A 10,740-nucleotide genomic window follows, 5' to 3' on the forward strand; every position below is an offset into this window, starting at 1 on the left:
GTTTCAGAAATGGTACATTGGCAGTAAGGTGTTCTCGGGCAGCTTGATCTCATGGAAGGGGCAATGTAAGTGCGAGTTCTTCATTTGATGGTCTCTCACTATGTTACGTGAAGCTGTGTCCCTCTTTTGATGGTAGGTGACTACAGGGTCACATTGGTTGTGAATAACTCAACCAGCACTCCCTATCTAAACAGGCTCACAGAGAATGAGTGAGGTTATGGCAACCCAGGAAGTAAAATAGTGCAATTAGAATTAAAGATGGTTACAGCAATTGAAAATGAAGAATAATTAATATTTCTGTTGTTTAATTATTTTGTAGAGTTGGAAAAGTGGAGGTTTTATTGGATAAAGTTTCTTCCATCCACAGCCAGCTCAGAAACGACAGAGTGAAAATGAGTAAGGAGCCAATTCATTACTACTTTGCATCCCTAACATTGCAGCCATGTCAAAGTGTCAAATATGGTTCAACGGCTGTAACTGAGCATGAAGCAGCTGGTTTCTGTACTCCTCAATCTCTCCTCCAACTCGGGAGGTTGTGAAGCTGTCCCACAGCAAAGATTTGGCACAAACCCCGGGGGAACGGGGTAGGGAGAGCACTGCACGTGCACCAGTGCCATTTTTCAGATGAAAAGTTAACAAGGCTCTTTGCCACCTTCTTCCTTGACATAAAAGTTCCTGTGTTCCTCATAAAGCAGAAGACTTAACAGTTTTTATAAACATTTATCCTTCACTGAAGATCAACAAAGGCAAACTAGCTGAATATTTTTATTCCATTGTTGTTTGTGGGATCTTGCTGTGTGTGAATTGGTCTGTGCCCTACCTTATAGTGACTGCACGTCAAAATGACATTATTGCCTGGACAATCCAAAGGTTGTCAAAGGTGCTATATGAATGCAGTTCTTTCAACAATCATTTCTCTTTTAGCTTTGAGGAAGAGTAAACCATTTCACCCCCGAAGCCCAGCTCAATTCCCACATCGACCCTTACAGCTCATTATGGAATACGTTTCCTCGGCTACTGGCTGCTCTTCTCATTGTTCCAGCTTTACTTGGAAGACACGCTGACGGCTATTTGACAGCACAGAGCCAGGGTACAGTAAAGAGAGCAGGGCGTGAGGCCAAACCTGTCTTTCAGTCAATGCCCAGCACATGCCCCCAGTCGTCAACTGGAAACCAGTGAATGATTCCAGTGGGGGCCCAGTTTAATGATGCCTACATATTAGAAACAGACTTTACTATGAATCAAATACTGAAAATCACAATGACCCTCATTATCCAATACTTCTTCCTTTTCAGAACTTCAATACAATGATGAGCAAATCCATAAATTTGAGAAGTAAGTTGTTTTTATAACTTTTCTTGCTTCAGTTTAAAAGTGCCAGTTTAACTCTGTGAATAACAACCCTGCCTCTGACTCTGAAGATTGTGAGTTCAAGTCCCGCTCCAGCAATTTTATTTTTTTTGCATGTAGTTTTGGAGTGCTGCATTGCCTTGGGCACCATATTTCTGAAGAGATGCCAAACAGATGTTGTTTTGTGATTCAGTTATATAGCAAAGATCTCATGGAACAATTAAATAACTGTGTTTCCGCTTATCCAACATTAGATGTAGTTCTGCAATTGGACAGAAGTTGCCGAATAATCCTGTCAGTCAGACTCTTAATGTGATAAGCTTGCATACATTGGAAGCCACATACATTAAACACGAGGCCCTGTTCCTTTTAGGGAGAGGGAACATGTGTACACAGTGTACTTGTTTCAACTCCAGACAGCTATTCGCTGGTACATTTCTCAGGACAATGCTTTGACCAATCACAGTCAATCCGCCTGATGTAAAATTTAAACAAAGCCTGGCTGCTACCTATTAACCACACCCACAACAATGTGGTTGACTCTGAACTGATCTCTGGGCACTTACGGATGGGCAATAAATGCTGCCTAGCCAGCGAGGCCTTCATCCTGTTAATGGATAAAGAAAGAATTAAGAAATTAATTGCTGCATTTTCCATGGCAGGAACTCTATCAATCGGAGACCACTTCCAAACAGATAGCACTACCCTCTGTTGCAGTACAAATATTAGATTTTTCATTAAAATTGATGTTATTGCAAAATGTCCTGATGGAGTGCAAGTCCCAAAGTTTGAACAAAATGCATCTTGTTTTCAGAAATGCTCAAGTTCTGTTGTACCAAACAACTACTGAGAAATAGATGGATTTCATCTTTAAATTACCTCCATAAGGTGTTACTACAGAGGAATGTTGTATAAATTCAAACTCCTGCCTTTCAGAATCCATTTGACTCCCAGTGACATTACCAATTCAGAGCTGGTGGCAGTATGGCACATTTCATAGAAAGTACAGATTGCCATTGTAGCTGTACTTCCATAAAAGACCCACCACACACCACTGTTCTTGAACATTGCCCTGCGATATTTCCCATTCCAAATATTTATCTAATTCTCTTTTGAAAGTTGTAATAAAATCTCTGTTTAACACCCTACCAGACAGAACATTCAGATCTCAACTTGTTGTGTTTGTATATATTATAAAAACAATTCTCATTTCTCATCCAGTAGACATTTTCCAAAACCTTAAATCTGAGCCTTCTGATAATCCATTCTTGTGCCAGTGGAAATCCAGTGGATCAAGCAAAACAGTAAAAATCCTTCTTCATTTTCAACATCTCTGTTAAAACTCTGCTGACCCCCTCTTAAGCAGAACAATCCCAGCTTCAAGTCTCTCTACATTCACTGAAGTTCCTCATCCCTGGTACCACTTTGGCAAATCTCTTGCAATATCTTGACACCTTCCCTAAGGTGTGGGGCCCAGAATTCAACACAATGTTCTATCTGGGACCTTGCCAGTAATTTATAGAAGATTTTCCATTGTTGTTTTATCTGGTGGGTATCTGAAAAACTAAATGGAGTGATTTGGATTTAGACAATAATACAATCCCACTGTCAAACCTGTTGTGTATATTTTAACAATTTTGTTGGTGTCCTGAACTCTGGACTTTGCACTTTCCCTTGCAGTTATATTGTTCACCCTAAGGACATCTTGCATTCTTAGTATTTCTTTGATGTTGCAGGATCAAAATGGGACTGCATGCAAAGAAGGTGCAGATGTTAGTCAGAGAGGATTGTGTACAGAAATACCAAAAGCTGTTGGCTTCTACCAAAGAATGGATGAGGTATGTGACTAAGGCTCCACATGTGACTGAGGGCTGGTTGGCATGGATTACCAATGGAAATAATAGCTCGATACCCACATTGGTCAAATGTCTAAAGGTTGGCATGATGCTAGTTACCCCAAGGACTGGTGTAAGTGACTCAAAGTAATGGAGAACAACTGGAGGCTAGAGTCTGGGTGGTGTTTTGAGGATTACTACCTGAGAGCTGGTTGAAATCTGATGGGCAGTTGGATGGTTATTAGGGTGAAAATTTGAACCTGGTTTGGATGAGCAACCAACTGTTGCAGATTATTGTTGAGTAGTTATTTTTAAGAGCATTGGCTCCCCATTGCACTCAGGTTGAGTTCAGGAGACAAGATCTTCACTGATTTTGGATTCTGCCCAACACGATACGCAGTGAATTCAAATTTTGTTTTCATAATCCACAAATATGTTTATAAAAGGGACTAAGACGATGTTGAACTTTCAGAGAAACACATATTGAGCAGTCATGAGCAGAGAAGATGGAAAAAAAAAAGAAGGAAACCTGCTCTACCAACCAAGGAATGAGCAATAAGGGTGGGCCATTTAGCTTCTTGAGCCTGTTCAATGAGATCATGGCCGATCTGTGGCCTAACTCCTCGACCTGACTTTGGCCCATATCCCTTACTACTTCAGCTTAACAAGAATTTAGCTGTATAAAAACTGAACGAATCACGGATTTTGTAAATCATTAGAAACACCGACAGAAGTTTCTGGAAGAGCTCAGCAGGTCTGGCAGCATCTGTGGAGAGAAAGCAGTTAATGTTTCAGATCCAGTGACCCTTCCTCGGAATATATCTATTTCAGATTTAAAATTCACAACAATCCTGGTTTGCAACTGTAAATGTCGGCCTTACCAGTGATACAAATCCCAGGAATGAAGATCCTGGTGTTCATAGGGATTTCAGGAACTGTAAATAGCATCACACATGGGTGTGAATGAATAATGAGATGGAAATAAGGGGTTGTGGGTGAAGGTATGAGTTGGACTTGTAACCACAACACATTTTGCAGGATATGCTGTGAGACCCGAAAGCAACTGACAACCTTCAAAAATCAGAGTGTGAACTTCATTCAGGAGCTGGACAAACACCAAGCTCATTTGAACAAGGTACATTCTCCGACCTTCATAAAACTCACTCAATAATAAAGGATGCTTTAAAAGCCCATTGTGTTTATAGGCAGACCTGTTCTGACAGAAATTAAATTGCATGAATTTAAAAAAAATGTTTGCTGCTCAAATGAGGAGCGATCCAATGTTGTAATAATATGTGATTCTGATTCCCAAATATCTGGTTGAAATATCTGGTAAGATCACAATTTGGCACTGGCAGAAGATGGGGTGAAGGAAAGACTGAGTGAGTGAAGAGTTATGTTGTGAACCTGGGATTTAATGAGGGAATTGAGAAATAGTGGGGAAATGCTTTAATTTCTGCACAGCATGCTCAGAGGTAGAACTAGGCATCTGAAGCTTCACACCAATGAGGAAGGAAAGCTCAGCAGATAAATATTTGATAAAACATTGGGAAAGTTGTCAGTTTCTATGATGGTTTGAAGGTGAAGGAAGTGGATCATCAGAAAACCCAACATTATATCTGATTGAACATTCCAGGTTGTAGTAATTAAATGGAATGGAAAGTAGTTTGAAACTATTGGAATTTCACAGCAAAACTAGAATTATCTTTGGCTTAATTACACATTTGTCATCTAGTGAAAATTAAAACTGCATTCAAACAGTGATCTGCTCAATATCAATTTAGAAAAAGCCATAGTTCCCACATAACAGATTAATCAAAAACAAAATCAGAAAATGCTGGAGAAACTCAGCAGGTCTGGCAGCATCGGTGAAGAGAAATCCAAGTTAATGCTTCTGATCTGGTGATCCTTCCTCAGGACTGATGGTAGCTGGGAAAATGTCAGTTTATCTGCAGAAAATAGGGAGGTGGGAGGAGGGGGTAAGGAGTAAACGATAGATGGGGATAGAACCCAAAGAGAGAGGACAGCAGTTGGACAGACAAAAAAGTCAGTAATGATCTGGCGAATAGCTGGAGACTGTTGGTGGCTAACAATAGATAGTGTGTAATGGCAGACTATAATATAACAAGTAAAAACCAAAAGAACTGCAGATGCTGTCAATCAGGAATGAAAACAGAAGTTGCTGGAAAAACTCAGCAGGTCTGGCAGCATCTGTGAAGGAGAAAACAGAGTTAACATTTCGGGTCCAGTGACCCTTCCTCAGAACTGATGGCAGCTAGGAATATAGTACAACAAGGCCTGGAATATGGGATTGGAGGATAGGACATAGGAAGGTTTAGGTCCTAACATTAGCACCCAAACTGAAAGGAGCTGGACAGAGGGAGGAGGAAGAGCCGGTGGAACAAATGGTGAGGAGGCCCAGAGTAAGAGACAAAGGGAGTGCTAATGGTAATAAAGGAGTGACTGAGATGTAAAGTAGGGGTTAATGATAGGGGTGAAAAGTAAAACAAAAGTCCACTCTGCTGAGAATAAAGCCAATAAGTAAACAGTAAATTAAGTCTTTCTGCAGACCTGTGTGTTTTTATTTAGCACTGTGTACTGAACAGGGCTTAGTTGAAGTATTTTTCCTTAAAAGAAAGAATGACAAGAGTGCTTCCCCATGAATGTTCTTATTCTCTGTCAGGAAATTCACAAATCGAGTCCTGTTACTATAACCCCATCAACTAGAACAGTGCGAGAACGAATGCATCTGGAAGGCTGAGCTGCTATAGTGTTTTACCTGATTTCAAAATTACTGTCTGCCCAGGTTAGAGAGTGAATGCAACAGTCGCTTCTTAGTATCAACAGAAGAACGTCAAAGAACTGGTAGTCTAAACCTGAAGTCGCCAAATCTCTGTGTGTCTCCAGGAATTGAAAATGACAATCTCCGCTTTCTTTGTGAATTGCAGGTATTAGAGCAGGGGCTGCCGAGGCTTCAGGAAGAACAACAATCTGTGACCAAAATACCAGCTTCTCGAGACAACTCTGAACAGAAATGCATGGATTTGACAATCAGGTGGGTAGTGAGGTCCCCGAATTGAGAGTGCATTGTATTTCCCAATTTGATGCAAAATTGGAATTATTCTGTTATGTTGTCCCTTCTGGGAATCTGTACATCATCGTCAATCTGAAAGACTTGATTCCAAACTTCATTGACTCACCAAATGATACACATGCCCACTTCCATGCAGTGGGATAATGAGCAGCAGGGCCAGGATCCACCTGGATCACAGGCTGGAAGAGTACAACAGGTCAGACAGCATCTGAGGAGCAGGAAAGTCAATGTTTCGGGCTGAAACTTTTTGCAGGACTGGGGAGTGTGAGGGGAACCTAGAAGTAAATGAGGGGAGTGCTGGGGGAAGGGCAACTGGGATGATGATAGGTAATGCAGGTGGGGGTTTATTGTGATTGGTCGGCAGGAATAGTGGAGCACATAGGTGAGTAGGAAGAAGGACAGGTTAGGTCAGGTCAGGGAGGAGGGGAGGGTGGGATATGGAATAAGGTTGGGGGAGGAGCGATTTTGAAGCTGGTGAGGTCAATATTGAATAAAAACCAAAAGAACTGCAGATGCTGTAAATCGAGAACAAAAACAAAGTTGCTGGAAAAGCTCAGCAGGTCTGGCAGCATCTGTGAAGGAGAAAACCAAGTTAACGTTTTGAGTCCGTTGACCCTTCCTCAGAACACAGTTTGAATAACGTCCCACTGAAGGGTCCAACACCAGTTGTGGCAATGTCACTAAGGGAGTGGGATTTGGACTTAGTGGCATTGTCACTGGACCTGTAAACCACAGGTCCAGGCTTAATGTTCTGGGACATGGGTTTGAATGGTAACGCAGTTCTGAGGAAGGGTCACCGGACCTGAAACATTAACTCTGATTTTTCCTCCACAGATGCTGCCAGATCTGCTGAGCTATTCCAGCAACTTTGTTTTTATTACTTAAATGGAACTTAGTTTTGTTTTATATCATCTCAAAATATTATCATTGAGCTTTCAATGGGGATTGTACAGAAGGCTGAGTCATTTTTGTCCCAACTCATTGAAGATGCAATTTTTGGGCAGCAAAGATGAGAAACTTTGAACTTATCTGTGTGCTAACAGGATGAAGCAGCTCAAACAGGAAATGGAAGGTGTATTGTGGGAACTTGAGCAGAACAACTTGATCATTGAAAGGTAAACATGATCGTCCTTCAATATAGTAAAGGTTGGGAAGAAGATTAAAGCTTTGGTTTTTAGCTTCACTCTCAAACTCTCACTCCAACCCTGACCACTGTCTCAGTTTGAACTTGTTGTTTCCAGCCTCAGTGTCCTAGGTGATCTTGAGCTGAGGTTCTGTCTGTTTCTACCTCTTTATAATCACTTGACTTCACCTCTGCCTCCGCTCAACTGCTGCAGAGCTTCATTTCTATACTGTTGTTATCTCCAAACTCAATCCATCCAAAGTCTTGGATCTTAGATTCCACAATCTGTGAACTGGAGTACATTCAAAACCATGCAGCCTGAATAGTATCCTGCACCAAGTCCTTCTCAGCCAGAAATAGACTAATTGTTTGGTTAGCCTTGAATCTACCTTGTGGAATAAAATGGTTGAATAACACAACACAGAAGAAGCTATTTAATCTGTAACATCACTTCTGTGCCTTTTCCCTTATCCTGTCGCTCTGTAAGGATAGATTTTCGATAAAATACTTCCCTTTTGAAGGCTATCAGGCAGCCTCCAATGCCTTCGATTGAATATTCTCACCCTTCTGTTTAATGCCTTTCTTACCTTGCCACTTGGTGTCTTTGATGTTCACCAGTCCAACAAGCTCTCCCCTGTGTCTGTTCCTCTGCTGCTTAGCCATTACGCATCCCAACCTCTCTTGTCTCACATTGATGACCCTCACGTCAGCGACCCATCGCACCTTTCTTTGGAATTGCCCCCACCCTCCTGTTTAACCACCCTCCTTAAAATTACTCATGTTGGCCAATCTTTTGGTCACTCATTGTTTTGGTTCAATGTCAGTAATTTTCTCTTTGCGTATATGGGAGGTGGTGATGCAGTGGTAATGTCACTGCATAAGTTTAACCAGATGCCCAGGCTAATTCTCTGGGATGTAGGTTCAAATCCCATAGCATCCGGTGGGATTTGAATTTCGTGACTAAGGCAGAGATACACAGCTAGTTTTGGTAATGGTAACCAAAGCAACTACTACTTTTTGTTTAAAAACCCATCTGGTTCACTGATGCCCATTAGGGAGGGAAATCTGCCATCCTTATCTGGTCTGGCCTGGCCTGCTTATTTCGCCAAACTCATAGCAATGAGGTTTACTCTTAACTGACCATTGCATAGCAACCACTCAGTTCAGTAACAATGGATGCATACATTCCATAAAAGAATTCTTAAAAACCTATAGAACAGTCTGGGACATTCTTTTACCTAAAGGAGTGACATAAATTGATGGCTACAGAGCTAGTGTTTGTATTATATAACATCACTGTGTTTCCAAATAGATCATTGTGCATGTTATATATAACACCATATGTTACTGGATATAACACTGTCACATTGGCACCTCTTCTTCATATTCAATAGCATTACCATTGCTAAATTTCCCATTATCAATATCATGAGGATTACTATAGACCAGACAATAAACTGGACTAGGTGTATAAGTACAGTGGCTACAAGAGCAGGTCTGGGGCTGGGAATTCTGTAGTGAATGTCCTGACTTCTCAGATTCTGTTCGTCATCTAAAAGGCACAACTCAGAAATGTAGTGGAATACACCCCACTTGCCTGGATGAGTGAAACTCCAACAACACTCAAGATGCTTCTCTGCATCCTGGACCAAGCAGCCTGCTCAATTGGTACCACACGTGCAATATTCAGCATTCACTCCTTCCATCCCCCCACCACAGAATGGCAGCAGTGTGTACCATCTGTAAGATGTAGTGCAACATCTCTCCAAGGATCTGTCACACATTATCTTCCAAATCTGTGCCTTCTACCACATACAAGCTCATGGACATCCAGCGTATAGATACATCATCAGCCACAAGATCCCCCCCATCCACCCATCCCCAAGCCACTCACCATCCCGACTTGGAAAGCTATGTCACTATTCCATAAGGTTCGCCACATCAAAATCCTAGAATTCCCTCCCTAACAGTATCGTGGGTCCACCTGCCCCCACCTGCAGTGGGTGAAAAACACAGGTCATCACCACCTTCTCAAGGGGCAACTAGGGACTGGCAATAAATACTTGACCCAGCTAATTTTGTTTATTTACTCATGGGACATGGTAGGCGTTACTGGCTAGGCTAACATGGTAGGCGTTACTGGCTAGGCTAACATTCATTTCCCATCTCTAATGTCATTGGGAGGTTGGTAGTTGGTATTACACTGTGTACTTTCTATACCACATGTTACTGGGTGTAACATTCATGTATATTTGAGAATACAATGCGTTACTGGTTAATGCTGTGAAGTAATGGATATGTTTTTGCTACTAGGCTCAGTATCCAGAAGCCACATGGTGTCTGACACCCACACATTGAAGATGGACATGATGAGGGTGTGACATCTTCGGTGCTGTAACTTTATATTTCACTGCATGACATTTGAAGGATCATGGTCTGGGTGAACTAGTACCAAAAACTGGCTGGACCTACTTATTAAAGAGCAAAATAATAGTCAAACTGCACCCACCCCCTTCCTGGGTTGTGTAAAATAGGCAACTGCAAGTCAGCAACTGATTTTACATCTTTCCCCTCTTTAACTTCAGCAGCTTAGTGGAAAGATAAATCAGGAAAAAATGTCGAACTGACTCTTGGCTCTCTACCGTTCATGTAAACAATTGAAGAAAGGAACAAATCTACTACGTTGCATGAGTAATCACATCGGAAATGCTTACAGCTAAACCTCATGTAAATCGATGTTTGTGTGTGTGTATATGACTTAGTTTGTACTCCAACATCCTTCCTTCAGAATTGGTAATTGTGAAGTTTAGGCTCATCATGCAATACTCAGGGAAATTAATGATATTGGAAATTAAATCAAGTTTGTTCATATCAGGAATAACCTTCAAATGACTCTATGCTATCAACACAAAGTTATCAATCTGCCCTTCTCCGTTTTTGGTAATGAATCAGCCACCGTACAAGAGAAGTGTCACCTGTTCCTATATCCACTGAATCTTGTTGGGCTCCAGATCCACAGACACTGGCTCTTGTCCCCACCCCAGGTTCACGTCATTCTGCTTCGGTGTAGACAGCGAGCGGTGGAGAGCAGTTCTTCACTATTGGAGTTACAACAATCCTCTCCTGCTGTCAACTCACATTTGGAAGACACAGAGCTGCACCGGATAACCTAGTTGTAACTGTTCAACTGCATTCTTGGTTTTGTTCAGATAACTGACACCAGGAATCGATCCTGGGATCTGCCTAATCCTTGTCCTTCAACTTTACCAAGAAATTCACTGTGAAACAGGAGGAGGCCAATCAGCCCCTACCCTTCTATCCTATCAGATCCTGGCTGA

The 10,740-nt window shown here is 41.7% G+C and overlaps 1 protein-coding gene across 1 annotated transcript in view; it reads left to right on the forward strand.

The window, feature by feature from the left end:
* The window catches only part of LOC125462644 (serine/threonine-protein kinase TBK1-like), a 35,065-nt gene extending 24,782 nt beyond the window's left edge, over positions 1 to 10,283 (forward strand). The window contains exons 12-18 of the mRNA XM_059653299.1: positions 320 to 396; positions 1,296 to 1,335; positions 3,087 to 3,188; positions 4,224 to 4,320; positions 6,134 to 6,240; positions 7,323 to 7,394; positions 9,716 to 10,283. Coding sequence (XP_059509282.1) covers positions 320 to 396; positions 1,296 to 1,335; positions 3,087 to 3,188; positions 4,224 to 4,320; positions 6,134 to 6,240; positions 7,323 to 7,394; positions 9,716 to 9,746 — 526 coding nt within the window. The 3' untranslated portion in view covers positions 9,747 to 10,283. The remainder of the gene's footprint in view (positions 1 to 319; positions 397 to 1,295; positions 1,336 to 3,086; positions 3,189 to 4,223; positions 4,321 to 6,133; positions 6,241 to 7,322; positions 7,395 to 9,715) is intronic.
* Positions 10,284 to 10,740: the final 457 nt, after the last annotated feature.

This window comes from Stegostoma tigrinum, chromosome 21 (assembly GCF_030684315.1).
Source record: "Stegostoma tigrinum isolate sSteTig4 chromosome 21, sSteTig4.hap1, whole genome shotgun sequence".
NCBI classification, from domain to species: domain Eukaryota; kingdom Metazoa; phylum Chordata; class Chondrichthyes; order Orectolobiformes; family Stegostomatidae; genus Stegostoma; species Stegostoma tigrinum.